Source organism: Moschus berezovskii, chromosome 12 (assembly GCF_049115385.1).
Source record: "Moschus berezovskii isolate FMDL1 chromosome 12, NW_MosBer_1.0, whole genome shotgun sequence".
Taxonomy (NCBI): domain Eukaryota; kingdom Metazoa; phylum Chordata; class Mammalia; order Artiodactyla; family Moschidae; genus Moschus; species Moschus berezovskii.
Window position 1 is genome coordinate 79,000,251 of NC_142471.1, and position 22,327 is coordinate 79,022,577.

Consider the following 22,327-nt stretch of genomic DNA (forward strand, 5'->3'; position numbering starts at 1 on the left):
TCCTGCTATCTGGTTGTCACCCTGCCCCAGCCTCCTCCCTCCCAGAGGAGTGTGAGTCAGCCACTGTGCTTATCTTAAATAAGCCTTCAGAGGAGGTCTTCTTAACCTGGGGCTCACCTGCTCAGAAATGATTCATGCTGCTGTGGGGAACCCAGAGGGATGGGGAGGGAGGTGGGAGGCGGGTTTGGGATGGGGGACACATGTACACCTGTGGCTGATTCGTGTCAATGTACGGCAAAAACCACTACAATATTGTAATTAGCTTCCAATTTAAATAAATTAATCTTTTTAAAAACTTTTAAAAAAAATCAGTTTAAAGTGAAAGATGGTGAAGGAGATACAGGTTTGAGCAGGCAGTGCACACCCTGGGGTCTCTCCCGCAGAGCAGCCCAGGGATTCATGTCAGCAGAAAATCCCTCCCCCTGGTCAGGAGCGGTGTGCCCAGAGCCCAGAGCAAAGGTCACCGGATGGGAGCTGGCAGCAGAGAGGGCCTGTGAGGAGCCTCTGTGGAGATGGAACTGGTGGGAAGGCAGAGAAAGAAAGGCAGAAATACCCGACTTCTCGCTCCCTCCCACCCCACTGTCCTGCCAATGCCTCCCATTGGCTGAACACAGTGGGCAGCCGGCCCACAGGGGTTGGGGGGGTGATGGAGGCAGCCTCTTTATGATATAGAGCAAAGCAGTGAAGGGATAAGGAAAGGATCTGAAGACACATGGCCCCAGGATTGGCACAGTGGGGATATGAGTTAAGACATATCCCATTCAGTCATGGAATCAAATCTGGACGAAAGAGGGAAGTTCTTATGTTATGATCTAGAAAACATAACCACATCCCTCGAGAGTTGACAGAGATGCAGGTGGCTGATAAACCTTTGCCAAAATGTTTTATTCCCCCAACATCAGGAAAGAAAAAAAGGTGTAAATCGTGACTCTTAGGAGACATGTATCTAATGTCAGATCTTGCAGGAAATACTGTGAAAGCCCATCACAAGAGACAAGGCAGCCATGTCTCCACCCATGTGACCTCAGCTGACCCTGATCCAGAGGAGGCATCTTGGCTGTCAAGGGGCGTCTCCAGGGAAACTGACAGCTGGAGAGGGCAGCCTCCAACTTCCTGGGTAACTGAGTAGCTGCTGGAGGTGAGGCTTCCAGGAGATGGGCTGAGCCTAGACCCCACAAGGCGAGCTAATCAAGGCCAGCAATGGGATGTGCCCTCCAGGAATCCGTAGAGGAATGTGAAGGCCTTCCAGGCTAAGGCACCTGATGGGGCGTGTCTACTGGAGGGGAGAGAGCAGCCAAACAAGGAGGAATTTGAGGACTTGATGCTGGGAGATGAGTGAGCAATAGATAATAGGAGTGAAAGGACTGTTGCTCACCAGGCTCCTCTGTCCATGGGATTCTCCAGGCAAGAATACTAGAATGGGTAGCCATTCCCTTCTCCAGGGGATCTTCCCCACCCAGGGATGCAACCTGGGAATGTGGGCAGATTCTTTACCATCTGAGCCACCAGGGAAGCCCCAATAAAATAATAGCTATTATAGTTCAGTTCTAAGTAGTTACTATTGCCAAGCACTGGTCCAAGCACTTGATGTTGACTTAACTCACTTATTTATTCATGTAATTAATTGACCAAGGTACTGCTATTATTAACCCTATTTTTCTGATGAGGAGGCTGAAGCATTGGTTCTTTGGACCTTTCAGATTCCTTGTATTGGTACTTTCATCTTTTTTTTTTTTTTCAAACAGAGGACTGATAGAGGATTTTCCACTTTTTAGTTTGCCAAGAGGGACTAGTTTTCCAAAGAGAGTGTATATTTCCAATGTTCAAGTCAGGACCCTGGAAGAAAACAGTGACATCTACTATCACCATCACTCCACAAAATAAAGAGTATTTCACACTAAAAGAGCCAAGGACATAATCTTGGAGAAGTAATGAAGTAATTTGCCCTACTGGTGTTTGGTAGATTCGAATCCAGGCAGTTGGCTCCAGAAATGAAAGCGACTGATTATCTTCTGCCCAAATGTAGCTCACGGCTTTTCTGGAGAGTAAGGGAGGCGGGGGACTCTCTGCCAGGGAGGGGTTGGGGCGTGGCTCATTCAGGAAGGCAGTGAGGTTGCTTCACAGTACAGGGCAGGACCCAGCAGAGTGAGGAAACCCTTAGGACACCCAGCAGGAGATGCAGACGGGAGCGCGAGAAACCTTCCTCTTTCCCTGATTCTGTTGAGGGACTGGGTCTTCAGGCATTTACCTAGAAGAGAGGGGCCGAAAGGGCACAACCGGTCTGCCAGTGACCAAAAAAAGCTGGTCATCTATACTCCTGAATAGAAATGAATATTAGCTTAGTAGTTCCCAGTGCGTTTACGCCAGCACTAAGTGAAGAGTTGACTTCGGGTAATTAGTGTTCTGTGCTAGCAGCAAACGTCAACTCGCGTGTCCAGTTTCTGTGTGTGTGGAGAAGAGTGTAAAGACGAAGATGTCCGAGACTTGCCCTCAGACGACCAAGGCGAGTCTGACAGAACGTGAGACACCCCAGTTACGTAAATAACCACTTTATTATGTGTGTGTCCAGCAGGGGTGGAAGATAAGACTGGAGAGTTGGGCAGGGGCTTCAGGGAGCTCCTTTGTCCAAAGAGGCATGATATAATCTCCACCTCATGGGATTGTGGTAAGGATTCAACAAAGTGTAGAAAATGCCAGAGCAGCACCTGGCCAGGAGTCCACATCCCACTCAGAGGAGCTTGCGGGTATGGAATGGCTGCAGCTCGTCGCTATCACTGATGTTGCCGTTGGCATCACCGTGGCAACCACACTGTGACAGTGTGAACAGGAATCTCCAGAGGGTAGAGCTGGGTGCGATTTTCCAGCTCTGGGGTTCGCAAACTTTGACATTTCTTGGATTTGGGACTTTTTAAACAGAGGACTGAAGGAGGTTGTCCACTTTTGATTTTGCCAAGTAAGAGAGAGTAGTTTCCAAGGAGAGAGCACATTTCCAATGTCCAAACCAAGGACATTGGAGGGAAAAAACGTACAATCTGCTATCACCGTCACTCCGTAAAATAAAGGACATTTGCACACAGAAACAGTAGGAAGGACACAATCTCAGAGAAAAGGGCAGTCCTTGAAATCAAGTAATCAGGTTTTAGGGCTTCCCTGGTGGCTCAGATGGTAAAGAATCTGCCTGCAAAGTGGGAGACCTGGGTTCTAGCCCTGGGTCAGAAAGATCCCCCAGAGAACCCTGGCAACCCATTCTAGTATTCTTGTCTGGAGAATTCCATGGACAGAGGAGACTGGTGGTAAAAAAAAAAAAAAGAAAAAAGGAGGCTCCTAGGTCATTCCTCTTTTTCATCTTCAGCTTCAGCCTGGCGTTTGGGAACCACTGTTATCCATCCTTCCATGCCCCTCTTCAATGGGTTGTCCATAAAGTTGCTTCAAGTTTTTCCGTAAGATGTTACTGAAAACCTGAACGAACATTTTGGCCAAGCCAATATATAGACATGGCACTGGGTTGGGCTTAGTAAGAGACTGATAGGTTCTGAGCTGTGTTCCTGGATTTTGTTGAATGTTCCCTGTTGGCAGAAGACATATTTGGAATCGCCGTGATGTGCAGTTGCCATAGTGGCCCCACCCACTGTCATGAGAATGAGGATCACAGTGAACCAGGAATGGGCCTGGGGGTCTGAAGACGTGGCTGTGCCCCACAGGGTTGACTTTGGGCATGTCCCTCCACCTCTCAAGGCCTCCGGGTTCATGACTCTAAAACTAGAGTGTGGAGACCTTCTCCAGCTCTGGTAGTCTGCAAACCTGGGAGAGATTGCGTGTAACTTGCCTATCTACAGCATCCTTATTTCATTTTCTTCAACTGTTTTCCAAGCCCTTTGATTGAAGCAAGCTGCCCTCATCCTCTCTAAAAGCCTGGTAGCCAGCAAAGCTCTCCAGGCCCCCTGCCATCATCAAGTCCATATTTAAGAATGGCAGCAGGCCGCACTGCCCGGGCTGAAATGTGATGTGTGTTTGGCCCCGCAGAGTGCAGTGTAACTACACAACACTGATCAGACCCTGGCGGACTTATCAATGGGCTCTGACAGGTACTTGCTGGCTGCCTTCCCAGGCTGGGAAGGTCTCCTCAAGCCAGCCAATGGGATGCCCTCCCTTTGCCTTTGATGTTCATGAGGCCACCTCAGAGGGAAGGCTCGCCCTGCCAGGAACAGTGTTACCGTGAGACCCAGATGTACCAGCCTGTGGGATTGAGGAGTCTGGTGGGCTTGGGGTGGGGGTGGGGTGAGCACCACCTCTTCCACCCCACCCAGCCCCTGGAGGCTCCACAGGCAGCTCCTCCAGCTTCTGACCACTTTCCTCCTGCCTGTCCCCTCTCCTGAAAGTACATTTCCTTTCAGAGAATGACTTGCGAACTGCACGCATATAAAGGCTTTACCTTTTCAAAGTGCTGTATAATCTTTAATGAGCTAATCCTCTTCTCCCTGGGGTGGTTGGTGAACGGGCTGCTTTTGCTCAGGAAGAAACTGGAGTGACTTGCTCCAGGTCACCTCAGGCCAACCCAGAATTGTGGGTGCACAACAAATTGTCCCCAGCCCCTAATGACGGCCTTTGTTGTGAGGCTTCTGTAATTGATTGCTCTTTGTGACACTGTCGGCTCCCACGGGGCAGGGACTCCGGGTTTCCTTTTTTGTGCTGAGGGACTTGGCCAGACCTGCTGTCCCCATCTGCACAGCGTGCAAGGACCACAGTCTCCAGCGGAGGAGAACGTGCCCTCGATAGCTTTTTTTTTTTTTGAGTTCAGGAGTGCACAAACCACAGATAGCATGCAAAACCTAGCCCCCTGTCTGCTTTCGGATGGCCCGTGGGATAAAAATGGTTTTGACACTTTGAAATGGCTGGAAACCAATCAGAAGGAGAATATTTTTCGATATGGGAAAATTACATGAAATTCAATTCCCAGGGTCTGTAAAGAAAGTTTTATTAGAACATAACCATACTGCCTGGTCCACACATGGCCGAGGTCTTCTTTTGCACCTCACAGTCAGAGTCGAGTAGTTGCAACAGAGGCAATATGGCCCACAGAGCCTGAAACCCACAGAGTCGTGGGTTGTATTGTGTTCACCCCTTCCTCCCATGCCCTTCCCCCAAGTCCATATATTGAAATACCTCAGAATGTGACCCTGTTGGGAAATAAGATCTTTGCAAAAACAATTATTTAAGATGAGACATTCCTGGAGCAAGGTAAGCCCCCTGGTCTGATATGACTGGTGTCCTTAGGAAAGAGGAAATTTGGATGCAGATATACACACAGGAAAAAACGCCGTGTGAAGATGAAAGCGGAGATCTCACTGATGCTTCTCCAAGCCAAGGAGCTTCAGATATTGCCAGCAAACCACCAGGAGCTGGGGGAGAGGCATGGAACAGATTCACTCTCCCAGCGCTCAAGAGGCTTCAACCCGCCAACACCTTGATCTAGGATGCCCAGTCTCCAGGAAGTGAAGCAACACAGTTCAGCCACCCAGCCTGTGGTACTTTGTTACTGCAGCTCCAGCAAACTAGTATGTTTATTATCTGACCCTTTACTGAAAAGGTTTGTGGATCCCTGTTAAGTAGAAACTTGAAAACAGAGTGCTACTCGTCCTCACTCAGGACCTAGCCTCTGTGTGCCACATACTGGTTCCTGTCACTCCTGGGACTTCCCTGGTGGTCCAATGGCTAAGACTCCAAACTCCCAATGCAGGGGGCATGGTTTTGATCCCTGGTCGGGGAACTAGATCCCACATGCTGCAACTAAGACCCATCACAGCCTAAATAAATAATTATTTTTTTAAAAAACCTATCCCTCCTGTGTCCTCTTCCCTAGGACTCATGGATAGCTGACCACTTCTAAAAGCAGGTCAGCAAATACGGACTCAGAATGACTGGTGATGGCTTAGTAAGTTGGCCCAGAGATAGCATCTGGCCTTCTTCTTGTTTTAAATGTCTTATCCCAGAGGCAGGAGTCTCTGTGGGAGGAGCCCCCTCAGGTCCCTCATCTCACAAGGCTTTGAGCCACTGCCCACTCTGTTCATGAATGGAAAGCTCATTCTGAGATGAAAGAACCAACTGCTCCTGGAGCTTGTGAGCCCCACAGCTGTATGCAGAGCTTCCTGCAAAGCAGACCGGAGCTGTCCTGACCTCAGAGGAGGACAAGGGTGTGGAGAAATGGAGAAGGATTGGTCATTGTGAAGGCTGGGACCAGACGGTCAGGTTCACATCCTGGTGTGACTGTGAGAACTCTGAATATTCATGTCTTAGGGCTGCCATAACACAGCACCAAAAAAAAAAACAAAAAACTGGGTGGCTTAAAACAACAGAAATGCGGGCCATGCTCCCTCCGAAATCTCTTGGGAAGAACTCTTCTCTGCCTCTTGCAGCTTCCAGTGGCCACGCGCACTCCATGGCTTGTGGCAGCCTCTCTCCAGTCTGCACCTGACTTCACAAGGCCTTCTGCCCTGTGTCTGTGTCCTCTCTTCTCATAAGGACACTCGTCATTGGATCAGGGCCCACCCGACACCCAAGTTGAACTCAAGATCCTCCACAGATTACATCTGAGAACACCCTGTTTCCAGATGAGATCAGTCTCTGAAGTGGACTTGAATTTGGGGTGGGTGAGACGGGTGCAGGGGTGGCTCTTCAACTCAGTACAGTATGGTTGAAAGTGAGAGAAGCCCCAGCCAAACTTGCTTTAATCAAGAAAATCATATGGCTCCTATAACTGCTGCTGCTGCTGATGCTTAGTCGCTTCAGTTGTGTCCGACTCTGTGCGACCCCATAGACGGCAGCCCACCAGGCTCCCCTGTCCCTGGGATTCTCCAGGCAAGAACATTGGAGTGGGTTGCCATTTCCTCCTCCAGTGCATGAAAGGGAAAAGTGAAACTGAAGTCGCTCAGTTGTGTCCGACTCTTAGCGACCCCATGGACTGCAGCCGATCAGGCTCCTCCGTCCATGGGATTTTCCAGGCAAGAGCACTGGAGTGGGGTGCCATTGCCTTCTCCAGGCTCCTGTAACTAGGAGGTTTAAACGTGACTCTTCAGGCACACAGCAGGGGTTCAAATAATGCCCTTACAATCCATCTTTTTCTCATCTCCTGGCTCTGTGTTCCTCTGTGTTGGCATCGTTCAGGCAGGTTCCCCTCCTGCGTGGTGATGAGAATACCTCCCACCCTCCATGTGTGGTTGATGCATGCATGCTGATGCATGCTCAGTCCATACAGTCATGTCCAATCCTTTGCGATCCTCTGGACTGTAGCCTGACAGTCTGTCCATGAGATTCTCCAGGCAAGAATACTGCAGTGGGTTGCCGTTTCCTCCCCCAGAGGATCTTCCCAACCCAGGGACTGAACCTGCATCTCTTATGTCTCCTGCATTGACAGGTGGGTCTTTACCACTAGCGCTGCATGTCCACGCCCCGTATCTTCCTCCAACCTCTCTCTCCAGCCACTCCCAGTAAAGAGAGTACCTTTTTCTTGAGTTTTATAGGAAAAGTCCTCATGGGACTCCATCTGGATTGGTTGGTATGCCAATTCCTAAACAAGTGCTCTGCAGGGGTCAGAGAACTAATTAGCTGGGCCTGCCTGGATCACGTGTCCACATGTGGAATCAGAGAGTGGGGGGTGTCCCACCTCATCCCTGGGGTAAAGCTGGGGATTCCTCCTGAAGACACAGCACCTGGAAGACCCTGGGTGGACATTATCAGAGGCCACAACAAACATGCAGCTCTAGTTCAGAGGCAGCCAGGTAAAGTTAAAGTTAGTGTTAGAGGCTGATTCCCAACGAACCATTTCTGCTGCTCCTATTTTCATCTCTTTTTGGTGGAGACTAATGTGCAACAAGTTGACTCACTGGAAAAGACTCTGGTGCTGGGAAGGATTGGGGGCGGGAGAAGAAGGGAATGACAGAGAACGAGATGGCTGGATGGCATCACCGACTCGATGGACATGAGTTTGAGTGAACTCCGGGAGTTGGTGATGGACAGGGAGGCCTGGCGTGCTGTGATTCATGGGGTCGCGGAGAGTCGGACACGACTGAGCGTCTGAACTGAACTGAACTGAAGTAAATGTGGAATTGGATGCAGAACTGGGAGAGACTTCCCCTTGGCCCTTGTTTTTGAAAACTTCCTTCCCCCACTGCTCTCCTGGTTGCTAAATATCCCGCCAATTGTTACTCTTCTGTCAGACCCCAGAGGTGCGGCGTCATTATTCAGGCCTGGTGGGCCAGGCAGGACAGCGTGTGCTGGACAGGACCCCAAACCTGTGGCGTGTCTTGCCGTCTCCAGCTAGTGACTTCAGGCTTGTAAAGAGGCTTATACGCGGACTGGCATGCTTCATGGCTGTGGGGGAGGGGGAGGCCGTGGTTAAGAGCTAACTCCTAAAGCTGTGCGTGTCGACAAGCAGCCCTTAAAAACCAGAAAGACGACCACATCAACCTCCAGGGGAGCTTCATTCATTCATACACTCGGCAAGCTTTTTTTTTTTTTTTTTTTGGGAATGTCTGTGCCGAGCTCTGTTTTGGTCACTGGGAATACAAGAGACAAAGGAGATTCAGGTCCTTGAAGGGTCACTTTTTTTTAACCGGGGAAACAGAAGCAGAAAATTCATAAAACTGTGTGGTTAGTGGTGAGAGAGGGGCCCAGGGAAATCCAAGAGAGTGAACAAGGGGTGTGGTTGGGAAATTCTCCTGCAAGAAGTGAGGAAAAATATGCCTCCTGGAGATCAAGGACTTGGTTTTGGAATCAGGTTGAATCAGCCTAAAACTACTTTTTGGTTTCAAATAGCAGAAAATGCAGCCTAAACTGAATTCAGGAATAGAGTTAATTTATTTTCTCTTGTAACTGAAAGTCCAAAAGAAAGATGTTTGATAGAGAGGTTCACCATGTCTTCAGGACTGGGGTTCCATTTCTCTGCCTTTCCTTCAACTCTGCTATCCTCCATGGGTCAGCTTCTTTCTTAGAAGCTGGCTTCACTCATGGAAATAAAAGGGCTGCAGCAGATCCAGACCTGACATCCACACACCGCACGGTGCAGGAAACTTCATATTCTAAGCAAACCTTCTGCCATTCACTCATTTGCACAGGCTTCATTCACGTGCCTGCTTCTGGCGCAGTGACTGTGCTCAGGAGCGTGGAACACAGTGACCTCTTATCGTACGTCACAGCTCTGCCCCTGGAGCTAGGGATAGTGTCAGATGTTTGGAGAAATGAACGCAGCCAACATGTATCTGCTCCTCATGGGAAGCAGAATGCCCACCTGAGCTTGCTGAAGCTTTCATCAGCACACACTGGCACTAGTTATAGCTGAGTCTTCAATGAAGTCTTATAACCAAGAAGGGAGCAAAGGGGCTCTCAGCTTCTGAAAACCAAGAGACAAAAAACCTGTTCTTCAGAGAAAGAAGTTGTATCATGCCGTCACTTCAGTCGTGTCTGACTCTTTGTGACCCCCATGGACTGTAGCCTGCCAGCCTCCTCTGTCCACGGGATTTTCCAGGCAAGAATACTGGGGTGGGTTGTTGCCATTTCCTCTTCCAGGGGTCTTCCCGACCCAGGGATCGAACCCGCATCTTTTACATCTCCTACATTGGCAGGCAGGTTGTTTACCACTAGTGCCACCTGGGAAGCCCATATGAGCCTTCATCATGGCCTGGCATCTGTGATGCTTTAAACCAAAGCCTCATCTGGCTTGGCCAGTCACCCCATCTTGGAGAATTGGGACAGGCGTGCATCACCCAGTATAACTGATGCTGCAGTTTCAGTGACCCCCAAATCTCACTGGCTTCATACTGGTCCACCATGGGTCATGCTGAGCCCCCAAGGCAGTGGTCTTCCATGGGGTGACTTAGGAATCCAGGCAGAAGGAGTGAGTCTCCATCATCCTGAACCTCCATTCCTGGAATGCTGTTGTTGTTCAGTCACTCAGTCATGTCTGATTCTGCGACCCCATGGACTGCAGCACGGTGGGCTTCCCTGTCCTTCACCATCTCCCAGAGCTTGCTCCAACTCATGTCCATTGAGTCAATGATGCCATCCAACCATCTCGTCCTCTGTCGTCCCCTTTTCTTCCTGCCTTCTATCTTCCCAGCATCCGGGTCTTTTCCAATGAGTCGCCTGGCTGTTCACATCAGGTGGTCAAAGTATTGGAGCTTCAGCATCAGTTCTTCCAGTGAATATTCAGGATTAATTTCCTTTAGGATTGACTGGTTTGATCTCCTTGCTGTCCAAGGGACTTTCAAGCGTCTTCTCCAGCACCACAGTCGCTCCATCGTGTTTGTCCCTTTGCAACCACATGGACTGTAACCTCTGTCCATTTCTCCAGGCAAGAATACTGGAGTAGGTAGCCATTCCCTTTTCCAGGGAATCTTGCCAACCCAGGGATCAAACCCAGGTCTCCTGCACTGCAGGCAGATTCTTTACCATCTGAGCCAGTAGGGAAGCCCCTCCCAGAATGTACACCCTCCTAGAACAGAACAAGGAGGGAAGAGCCAGCTGGAGAATCAAACCCTGGAAGTTAAATGCCTCCACCCAGAAGTGACGCCTGACTCTTGCTCACACTCCACTAAGATAGGTCACATGGTCACATCTGCCATCAAGGGGCAGGTGAGTGTCTGTACCCAGAAACAGAGACGTGCATGGTGGTAAGTGTGGAGACGCCTAAGACGGTGGAATTCCTTGGTTCCTCCAGTGAGAGAGCGGAGAGCTGTGCCAGGTGCCTGCCTGCCTACTTCCCTTCAGCCAGTCTTCTGTGATTCCAGCTGCCACACGCTGGAGCTTGTTTCCAGAGGGGGAGGAGACTGGCAATGGAAAGATTAGCCGCTCCCTGGGTTCCACACAGGGATCAGTATTTTCAATAGTACTTTGTGAGTTCAGCCTCAAAGTAAATGGTTAATTCATCTTGTATCAACAGCACTGTGATTCATAATGTAAACTTGGAGAATCCTTGATGTTTCGGGCCCACATTCCTTTTAATTTGGCTCTGCATTCTTTTAAAGCCACAGCGTGCTCACTTAATAGAATGCAGCATGCAAATGCACAAGTTTTTGCCTGGAGGCAATTTAGCCTGGCTGTTTCAATGGATGTCTTCTTTCAAGTGTATATTCTTTCTTAAATTATTTACTGGGTAAACACACTTTGCATTTTCAAAAGGGAGATTAAGACTGCTTGCTGCAGACCTAGTGGAACATAAAGACCCCACCCCCCCATCCCCAACCCTGTCCAAAGTTAGAAAGTAGTTACTTTGGGCTTCCCCCAAAGTTCCTTCTCTGCCTCTCGAGCTGGGAACCCCGCTTCCTGGCTTGTGGTTCTGACTGTCTCTGGACTCTGCATTCCTTTCTGCTTCGCCTGCAGCCATACCTGCCAGCAGCCCCTGGCCAGGACTGTACTCCAGGCCTCCTCACAGATGGGGCCCTCCAATGCCAGCCCATGTTTCCCCGTCCACTCGGTCTTATTCACCCAAGGGCCCCAATGGCTCACTTTTCTGGTCCTTAGAGGTGCTGCATCCAACACCTTTGAGGTCCAAAGCTGGGTTGGTGGCCAGGCCAGGGTCAGTCTCACTTCCAACTCTGTGAACACCAATTCTCTTTATTTACTTATTTATTTGCCCCTCTGCACCATTCATCCCAAATATTTGCCAGCCTTTGGTTGAAAGCAAACCTTCTCTCCTGCTGCCAGCACCCGGTTCCGTGAAGACCATTCCTTCTCCCCGCTTCAGGGAAAGGACCCAGTAGTGTGCAGTGTTCCGTCTTTGGGGGACTTTTTTGTTTATTCGTTTAGTTGCTTAGTCATGTCCAACTCTTTGTGACCCCATGGACAGTAGCCTGCCAGGCTCCTCTGTCCATGGGATTTCCCAGGCAAGAATACTGGAGAGGGTTGCCATTTCCTTCTCCAGGGGGTCTTCCCAACCCAGGGATCAAACCTACATCTCTTGGCATTGGCAGGGGGGTTCTTTACCACTGAGCCACCAGAGAAGCCCTTTGGAGGATTTACCTCAGCTTTTAACTTCAGGTTTTTCTGTGTAGACTCCCTGAGATTTTCCTGCAAATTAAATTTGCGTAGATTTCTTCTCCATTCTCCTTTGAATGGAATGATTACAATTACAGTTCTTTCATTGTCATCCTTTGGATGGATCTCCTGGGGACCTACTTGCCAGTCGCCATGACTTGTGCTGGGTGCAGAGGTGATGGCACCAGGAACTGAGGATGCACCAAGGTCTTTCTAAACCTCTGTGAGCCTGTGGCACCCTTCTTGTGATCAGGTGTGTGTGCGCTGAGTGAATTGAAGATACGACCCATTAGGAAAGATCATGAGTGAAACCCACTCCTCTTTGCCTAGAGATGAGGGAAACCCAATTAGGAAGACCAGGAAAGAGCTGAGGATTTAGGGATCCCTGTGTCTTCATTTTCCTAACCATGCCTCAGATTAAACAAGTAACACTCACAGTTAATCCTTTATAAATTAGCATCATGGATGCCTTGGGGCCCTCAACCCACAAATAAAATGGTTGTCAACCAAGAGACACACTACTGTATATTACTTAAGGCAGAATTTTAAAGAGTTTTCATGCTTTTAATCTGTTTCACTGCTGAGTTTCAATTTTGCTGATTTCCTTTGCAAGTCTGATGCGGGTGACTGTGGTAAACAGTGACTCAGGCAAACGGGATGGGTAGGGACGGTTCTGAAGATTTCTGCCCCTTCCCGAAAGAAGGGGGGCAAAGTCCATTTAGGTTTTAAATCAAGGCTGATCAGTGTTCATAATTAGCCTCACTTTTAACAAGCTGTGAAGTCCCATTTTTATTTCTTTATTTTGGGGACAGAGGATCTTCCTGGCTCCTGAGTAAATATGGCCTGTTAAGTCTGAATTAGCTGTCATCACAGAAGAATTAATGTCAGGGTGCAGCCTTTCTAGTGGAGAAGGGAAGAAGCAAACGAGACAGATCTTAGCTGAGCCTTACGTGATAAATGAGGACCGGGCGAATCATTCATCTCCTTCGAGGAAAGTGGACACAGGCACTAAAGCAGTTTTGCGGAAGACGTGTCAGCAAATGTGATCATTTTGTAACCTGTCAGGAGGAGAGAGCTGGTCCTTCAAGGGGGCCACAAGGGAGTGGGTTTGTCTGATGCGACTGTCTCTGTCCATCCATTTAGGCTTGGGGAAGGAGGGGGTGGGTGAGGGAGAATCCAGCTGAAACCACAAGGATGCTGTCATCTTTCTGAGAAAGAAACTCATCCAGGAGCTAGAAAAGACTGTGAACACCTTGTAAAGATTTCTTCTCAAAGATGTGAGGTTAGGAGGGTGGGGTCTCTGTTAAACTGGAGTCTGCGTGGTCCCACCTAGCTCCTCCTATGGGACTCCCCATCCAGTGTTCTGTGTCTCAACAGGCAGCAGAACTTCTTCTTCTTTTTAATATTTATTTATCTGGCTACGCCGTGTCTTTGGTGACATGCCGGATCTTCCGTTTTAATTGTGGCATGGGAGGCCTGTAGTTGCAACATGAGAACTCTTTAAGTTGGGGCATGTGGAATCAAGCTCCCTGACCAGGGATTAAACCCCAGGCCCCCTGTATTGAGAGCATGGAGTCTTAGCCACTGGACTACCAGGGAAGTCCCCAGCAGACCTTTTTCTTCTTGATATTTGGAGGATGGACAGATAGGGTTTGCTATGAGGTCTTGATGGGATAGACAGCTGCCTGGAGGGCCCACCAGTCCATGTTTATTTCTGCCTGCTTGGTTTGGTGGAAGCGAGTGTGGGCGAGGCTGTTTGACCCAGCTTCCCTTGGAAAGCCTCAACCAAGGATTGTGATGTTTGACCTCTTTTCTCAGAATGAGGTATCAGATTATGAAACAACTTCATCAGAAGCCCTCTGCAGGCATCTCGGAGCATACGTCTTCACTCTAGTTCTTCTTCGAGCTCCCAGTTCCCCATCTGTGTTTGGCAGAGCCAGGGCTGAGGGGGTGGGAGTCTCGAGAGATGAGGCCCCCAAACCGAAGCACACCAGGCACCTGGGCCATATTTTGTATGAACCCGCATTTCCATCTTTTTTTTTTTTGCCACGGAGCACATGTAATGTTTCCTCCTGGCGTCACAGAGCGTGAGCCCCAGTGACAGATGACGGTTTCGTAGCCTGAGCTGCAAGCTTGACACTTGCTTCTTAATCTTGTCCTTTTCTTCCTAAGTCTCTCTTTTACTTTTCCCCGGGTATTTCTGTACAGGTAAGTACCTTACTGTGACATGTTTCCTTAGTCTTTCACGGGAAACACTGAGGGGGGGAAAAAAAAAGGAGGCTTGTCTCACATGTTAAATTAAAGAGAGAAGCTCGCATGGGGCCCTTGATCCCTGAAAGATTACTGCATGGGACTCGGAACCCAGAAAGCCATTTGAATCACTGCAGCTTCGCCGTAAGCATTTCTCCCAGTGCTGCGTGACAGTCGCGGTAGAGTCGTTCATTTGCTGGTGGATCGTTTGTAGCAGCACAGAGCGGCGTGGTGTCTCTCTCACACACACACACACACACACACTTACACACCTCATACCAGGCTCCCGACCCCCACCCAGGAAGCCTCCCTTTGATTAGCCGACTTGGTCTTGTATGATCTTTGTCCTCTGTTTATCGTGTGAATTGTTTTTCCTCCGTTGCTCTCTCCTAGAATCATCCAGAACCGGATCCTTATCGTCATCCTGGGCATCGTCCTGGTTATCACCATCCTGACGGCGATCACTTTTTCTGTCAGAGGACACTGATGTATCTGCTCTTCCTTGATAAACAGCGACCACGGCTCGTTCTGAGTAATTAAGACAAAATGGTCACATGAATCATTTTCTTGCGCTGACAGGCTCTGAATGACCCTCCCCCTGTCTCTCGCCACTGTTCAGTTGAAGTGCAAAGACTGTAAAAATATTTTCTATTCCTGTTTGCATGTGGGTTGGTTTCCTTTTCTAGGTTTGTCTTCACCCAGATTGGTTCTTTATAGGGGAAGGCGAGTGTTTATTTGCCTTTTGGTAATTTCATCTACTGACCAGAATAGCCTGGGTGACCTTCTTGCTCGCCCTGAGGACGTGGCAGGGGTCACGGCTGGGGACAGAGCACAGATGAGTCGGTCACGGCGGCTTCTGATGGGCTGTGCTGTCTGTCACACACCTCTTGTCACCGATCAGCCCTTCTGTGATGTCTGAGGATAAAAAATGCAGAGACCAGCCAGGGCCAGAGCCACTGACTGGCCCTGCAAACCAGTCCTGTTCCTCCCCAGATGTAATGAATAGAGTCCACCTGCCAGAGTGTTTTCATTGTAAAGGTGGGTATTTAAAAGCAGTTGTGCAGGAAATTGACTTAGCACTTTCCCCGTTTTCTATGCGTACTTTTTTTTTTTAACCCAAGAATATTTTTTGCTGAGTCTGCCCAATATCCACTTTTCACAACTTTGATTACTGGCTGCAAGAAAGATTTCCTTGCCTTCCAAAAATCCCATCCTCCCCAGAATCTGGTGGCAGAGAGTGCCCCAGCTCGGTACTTCCTGGTGACCTCCTCTCCCCTGACCTGTGTAGGCGTCTCTGTATCCTTTCCATCTTAATATCTGTACTGTCAAAAGGAGCCCTCATACATGCAGAGGGTCTGTCAAGGTTTTCTCCACATCCATTCCAGTATGTAAAGAGAACATGAATATTTCAGGAAGAGCAGGAACATGATTCCGTCAGTGTGAAATTTCAGATGTGATTATCAATATGGTATAGTTCCATACCTGATCCACTGGAAATAAACTTGATGGGAAAACGTTCGCTAACCTCCTTTCAAAGAATCAGGGGTCGCAGTGCGTTACAATAGGATGGCTTGGGGTTTTTCACTAACAAATGTGAGCACAGCCTTCCTGAATCCACAAGGTACTCAAACCTCTAACATGCTTTGTGATTTTCTTTGGTTTCTTCCTGTCCAAGGGAACCAGGAATTATGTTCAAAATGAGTTCATTTATGATCAGGCTCCAAGTTGCCTGAGCTGAGGTCATTCTCCCCCTAGTCATAACGTGAAATGTGTTTTTCTTAAGACTTCATAGGCACTTCCAGGGTCCTTTCTATCTTTCGGATATAATTGGGAGCTTTGAATCCTTGAAAAGCAAACCTGTTCCCTTCATAAAAAATGCTAACCACCTGTGCCCATGGGCTGAGATCACCTGGATGCAGCACTTGATTCTTTTTGTTCTTCTCCCAACTCAGAAGAGAACCATTATGGTTTAGAGAGGAAACTCACAATGGCAAAATCCACCCGAGAAATTGCACTTATTGAAACAGGCTAGGGCCTGCATGTGTTCAGATAAATCATTTAGTATTGTGTAAATAAAGCCGCAGCCTTTACTTCTCGGGGATGGTGTGGGATTTTGGCAGAGTGCAGTAGCCCAGCAAAAGAGTGGGAAGCCTATACTAATTTTCCTATCAGCTTCAGGGCTCTATCCTGGCAAGAAAGAATCTTTTATTCTGATAACGGAATGAGTATGTGTGAAACACATCAAAGAAATGATGAAAAAGCAAGGCAACAAGTCATCTCCTTCTCGTTTGGAAACTCTAATGGTGGGGAAGTATTCTACCAACCTTTCTGTTGGCTTCCCTCAAAACAGTTGGTCTTAGCCAAGTGTATAATCGGTTACCCAGCCACACCTCACGCCTCTAGACTCTTCTTGAGGCCACCTAGCAAGCCAGGTCGATCTGATCATCTAAACTTGCTGGCTTCTGAATATTTCACCTGATGTTCATGTTGAAAGTAGAGGTAGTGCAGAAAGAGGCCACGGCTCACCTCTCAATGGCAGCTTCTTTGGGGTTCTATCTCTTTATCAGCCCTTGCCTGAGACTTTGCCCCAATTCAACCTTAAGAGTGGGAAGAAGGTGAACAGATAACCCTTGGCCTAACAGCCCCATCATGTCCACCTTGAGAACAACCTCCTAGACCAGGATAGTGAGCCCTTTGTAGGAAGCTGGTCCGAAGGCCCCTGTATCCCTGGCTGGCCCTCTCAGATGCTGCAGACAGACTCAAAGGAGCCCCTGGGGAGGAACACTGTTCACCCTGCTTCCCTGGGGAAGGGGGAAAGCCCACCGATTCAAAGCCATTCATAGAACTGTGAAAGGTCCTAGGAACTTAGTACGTAGACCTTGACTGATGAATATCTCTAAAGTCAGGAGCCTTTGTTAAAAAATTGTGTTCAGCGGAAGGGTTGGGGGTTGCTGGGGAGGAGGAAGAAGAAGGAGGAAGCCCTTGCCATATAAAATTCATGCAGACTAAACAGTTTCCCTGACAGAATAAATAAAGCGGATGCTGCCCTGCTCCAGAATCAAAAGCAATTTAATTAAAGTCTCTTAAGTTGTAAAGAGTTTTAAATGTTCCATGTTGAAGACGAATGCCGGCAAATGCAGCGGGCCTGACGTCAGCTGCCAGGCCTGGACTGGGAGGCCATTTGCTATTCTGTTTAAGGCAGGCTGGATTGTCTTATTTTGGAACCAGCTTGGTGGGGGGTTTGCTTTGCTACTGCTTCTGAGCCCTGAGCTTCAAAGGCTGAAATTAATGGTGAACAAAATTGTGCGGCTCTGGCCGTCCCATGCGGGGCAAGCCCATTGAGGGTTATCATTAAGTAAAGAAATAAAGAGGGGGAAAAAAGCCTGCCTGTTCCAAAAACCTCATCAGATAATGACCTCAGTGATTGGATTTTCATTACCAAACAGCATCCAGAGATTATCTACTCCATAGAAGAAGGGAGGGGGGCAGGGAAAAAAAAAGAAAGAAAGGAAAGCAACTGTCTTTCTCTTCCTCTCTCTCACCTTTTTTTTTTTTGCACATCTTTTCTTTAAAACTGTCAGATCATTTCAGTATTTCAAATCCGAGGAAAACAGCCTGCCTGCTGCTGTATTTGAAGTTGTAATGGTGTCAAAAAGTCACGACTGACTGACAGCCGTCAGTCCCAGAGGGGCTCATTAAATCATAAAAACTTGACAAGGAAATAATTGCGCATCGCCAGCAACTTGGCGCCTGTTTAGACGTTTTTATTTTCTTTCATTATTAGTCCCCACCATTACGTTCATTAACAAATTGCATTAAACAACTGTTAAGGGCTAATGATTTGTTTATCGCTTTTTTTTATTATTATTATTTAAACATTAGCTGTGTCATGTGGTACCCCAGCAGCCTCTTGCCATCATCCAACTGAATATTTTTCCACTCCGAGCTCTGGGTACTGTGGAATATGAAATAGATTATTCATTACTCTCCTCTTTGCCACTGATTTGGTTTCATGTAGCGTCTTCCACAGAGAAAGATGAAAACTTGTCAAAAATAGGTTATATCTTATTCGAAGGGGCAACAATAGCAGCAGGTACAGGCACACTTTAATATTTAATTAAGGTGGATGTTAACCCCTTTAAATGACTTTAGCTGTAAGTTCTATTCAAATGCAGAAGAGAAAAATAATTGTTCTTAATTTGCAACCTGTTTGGCAGGCACTCTTCATGGAGTTAGCTGGAAATTTAGAGCAGCATTTTTAAATAATGAAATTTCCCATCATAAATATGTATAGCCATTTGTCTACGTAGATGAGAATTAACTACCAGCCATGATTTCCTCATCTCTTTGGTCTGAACTGCTAGCCTAGTGGGGCACCCAGTGCTCGGGATTGGAGACGGCTTTCCTGGGAGAACGGTGTATCCAGAGCCAAGGGCTGTTGGTTGGTTGTGGCTGGGGCTGGTTTCCAAGGAACCTGTGAGTCCCCTGTCTCTGGTCCACTTGTCTCCCGCCTTCACCTGAGTGTGTGGTTGGAGGACTGTGGCCTGGAGTGAAAGTGAGTGGGACCTCTCGAAGGACACTTGTTCGTCCAGCCAGCTGGTGCTGGGGGGGTGTGATGGGGTGTGTCTGGGCCATCTCTCTGTTCTCTCACAGACAACAGAAGCAGTGCTTTCCTGGGACTGACCTTTCGCCTCTTTTCCTTTCTGTAACTTGCCATTGGTGACGTGTTCAGCTTTTCCACGGGTTATGAGATTGAGGGAACATGTTCCAAAATCATTATCATTTTCCTAAGTCAGAAGTCAGTGGCATCTTCCAGGTTGTAACTGCTGGCTGCATCTGGTCACCCCGTTTGATGCAATGAGTTCACAAAACCATGCGGCCACTCTCAGAGGCCTGGTTCATTGGCAGAGCTAGGGTGTTCCGGTCCATGTCAGGGAATGGGGAGTACTTTTCTCCCAGGCTCTTTCTACTCCCATCTACCTAGCCCCAGAGAGCCCAGACCCCTTGGGCAACTTCTCCATGGATGTGAAGGGGAGAGATGGTATACATTTCTTGCCCAGCACTTCTCAACATCACCCATGCAAGGACAGATGGCCCTCCAGGAGCCATGGCAGAGAAGGGGCCAGCAGGTGTGAGCCAGGTGAGGACTGGCCTCAAGCCTCATGGATCACTGTGGGCTTAGAAACGGCAGACACCCCAGGGTTTGGGGAATTTCAAGCCTCTGTTTCAGTACACTCTAAATTAATCACACGTCAACTTGCCATCTTTGTTTGGAGTGGACTCCATGTACCACAGCAAAAGGCTTGCTCAGAGTTTTTTTTCCAGAAATAAGGAAGGAAGGCTCTGTGGTGAGCCATCCCCAGTCCGCCTCCCCGAGACACTGGTCAAAGTTACTACCTGAGAGGAGACACTGGCCCAGACATTTGGCCTCACCCTATGCTCTGCCTCACGAACCTGAAACAAAAACTCAGGAAGCTCTCTTGTTTATATGGCTTTTCTCTGCCTGCAGCACATCAGACTTAAACTGATGGTACCTGCTAGAAGCTGCCCACATTATGTGAATAGTCAGAATGGCTATTAGAATGTGAATGGCTCTTAGACAGCTCTTTTTTAAATGGGGCAGGTGACTCTGTACACAGAAGAAAGTTCTTCAAGCCATAGGCACTGCACCCAAAAAGGGAGACCTTGAAGGAGAACCAAGAACAGCGAGGCAGAGGCAGGATAGCCCAGGAGAATGGTGTGTGTGATTGGAGCCAAGGCTGGATACAGGGTCCTGAAATGGGTGATGGAGCCAAGGCCAGTGTCCCCTCCTGTTGTGGAGGAGAGAAGACATATTGAGTGCTGAGAGAGACTGCCCATGTCCATTAGGCTTTCAGGTCAGTAACAAGGTAAATGTCCCTGAGCCAGCTTACCAGAGGCAAGTAGGACAAAACCAAGCTGGTGGGGCAAACCAAGATGCCGAGCAACCAAGATGGCGGAGCAAACCAAGATGGCGGAGCAACCAAGATGGCAGGACAGGAATGGGAGCGTATGAGGTGGGGAATGTATAAGGACATAAGGAACAGTGTGCAAGTTGAGGATGAAGACGGTTAGAGGGGCGCATCCCAGGAAACAGTCAAGAAGGAGGGGCACAGGCTAGGAGGCCCCACCTCCTGCCCCCCTGGGCCCATCATCGCCCTCCTTCACAAACAGCCAAAGGAGAGGAAAGGCAGGGCGCGTATCGCCCAGAACCCTGACCCAAATCCCACACCACCCCTGTTGCCATTCCTCACGGGGCTCCCAGCAAGCTGTGGAAAAAGCACTTCCTCAGCCTGAATCACCTGCTACTCACGCTCCATAAATAACGAAGGCATCACAGAGAGAGGGGAAGCGCCAAGAAGCAGAGCCCGGCCTGTGAGTCTGAACCCGTGCAGCCCTCCTCCCCTTCATCCAAACAAGGCCCTTTGGCGTGAATAATAGCTCAGCGGCCCCGAAGCCTGTATTGATCGGCCGCGCTCGCTGCTCCGCTGAGAGCTGCCTGGACTTTTCCTGGGGGCAGGACGGGCACCGCTGAGCGCAGCCCACCCCCGCCTCCCCCGGCCTCCCCGAGGTGTGCTCAGGAGGGGACAGGACCGGGGGGAGCCAAGGCCCTGCTCCAGCTCAGCGGCGCTTTGTTGCCTCAACTTTTTAGTTTTTAACTTATGTTGCCAGAGAAAGTACCTGAGTTGGAGAGAATTTTTTTTTTTTTTTTTTTTTTTCGCTTGACAAGACCCCACAGAGTTGAGAACAAATACAACCTCGGGCTTCAACTTCTCTCCAGAAAGTTCTGCTCCTCAGAGGAGCCCTCTGCTGACATGCAGGCCTCCTGTATGCCCGCCACAGGGCTCGGCACGGTGGCAGGCTGTACTGCATTCTCCTCTTAATTTTCCCCATCTTCCATTACGAGGGAGGGGAGCTGAGACTATGACCAGAATCATCGCCTCCTTGGAGGACAGGAGCTGTTGCCAAGTTCAGTGGAGAAGCGTCAGCTGGAGGCTGGTAGAGGTGGGACCGCTCCCCGAGGCCCCAACCACACCGCCCCTCGCTTGTTCGCTTCTCTTCTGGACAAAGGAAGTGGCCAAGGCAAGGCCTGGGCCCTCTGAAGGGTGTACAGTTGTAAGGTCAGCCAGGCCCCCTCGTGGTGACAGCCTGCGGGCTGGGAGACACCTGAAACCCCACCTTTGAAAACTCTAGTCCTTTGGGTTCTGACCTTGGACCCTAGGACAGTTTATGATTCTGTAAGCAGCGTTCTCGGCCACCGATCCCCCTGGCTGAAAGGTTGGACCTCAGGGAGACAGGGTATGGGGCAGAAGCGACCCACCACTGGAGGGAGCAGTTTGCAGCCTCTGAAAAAAAGAGGAGAAGGGACGGGGGTCTGGGTTCCCTGGGACCAGCTCCCTGAAGGTTTCCCTTGGCATCAGCTGCCCTTCTGGTAACAGATGCATTACTGGGGGCACAGCCTTGCCCCTAAAGTCCACACACACCTGGCCGGGGCCCACAGCTGCTCAGACAGACACGGGGTTCTGAGAACACATGGGCTCTTCCAGGCAGAGGTAACTGGTCAAGGACCTCCCGCAGCACTGCCCTCGTGGAGGAGGACAGAACAGGGAAGCATGTGGTGCCATCAGCACAGCTGACCTTGGGGTCCAGCAGACTGCGTTCCTCCAAGAACTGCTCCAGCCTCCCATCCGAGTCCTGCTGAGGGTGACGGGAGGCCCAGGCTGTTGTGATATACAATTTGACATTTGGGGGGAGCACCCAGACGGCTCACATACACCTTGAGACGACCCTCCCCACCCTCCCCTCCCTGGGGTCTTGACACAGTGGGGCATGGTGACCCTCAGAGCCTCTCTCTGCCTCATTTCCATCTCCTCTTCATCCATGCCCATCCCTCCCAAGAAGTCATGGAGAGAGCAGAGTTGGGTGGCTTCAGTGAGCTCCTTATTATTGTCTAAATAACCGGTCTCTCCATATGAAACATGAGGGGTATAATCAGATTTGTTTATCTAGTCAATAAATATTCATTGAGCAT

The 22,327-nt window shown here is 49.2% G+C and overlaps 1 protein-coding gene across 5 annotated transcripts in view; it reads left to right on the forward strand.

Moving 5' to 3' along the window:
• The window catches only part of VTI1A (vesicle transport through interaction with t-SNAREs 1A), a 387,110-nt gene extending 368,196 nt beyond the window's left edge, over positions 1–18,914 (forward strand). For all 5 annotated transcript variants that reach the window (XR_008685737.2, XM_055424649.2, XM_055424647.2 and 2 more), the window contains one exon: positions 14,671–18,914. Coding sequence is in view for 2 of the 5 variants with exons in the window: in XM_055424647.2 (XP_055280622.1) it covers positions 14,671–14,764 (94 nt within the window). In the remaining 3 variants the exon portion in view is untranslated. The remainder of the gene's footprint in view (positions 1–14,670) is intronic.
• Positions 18,915–22,327: the final 3,413 nt, after the last annotated feature.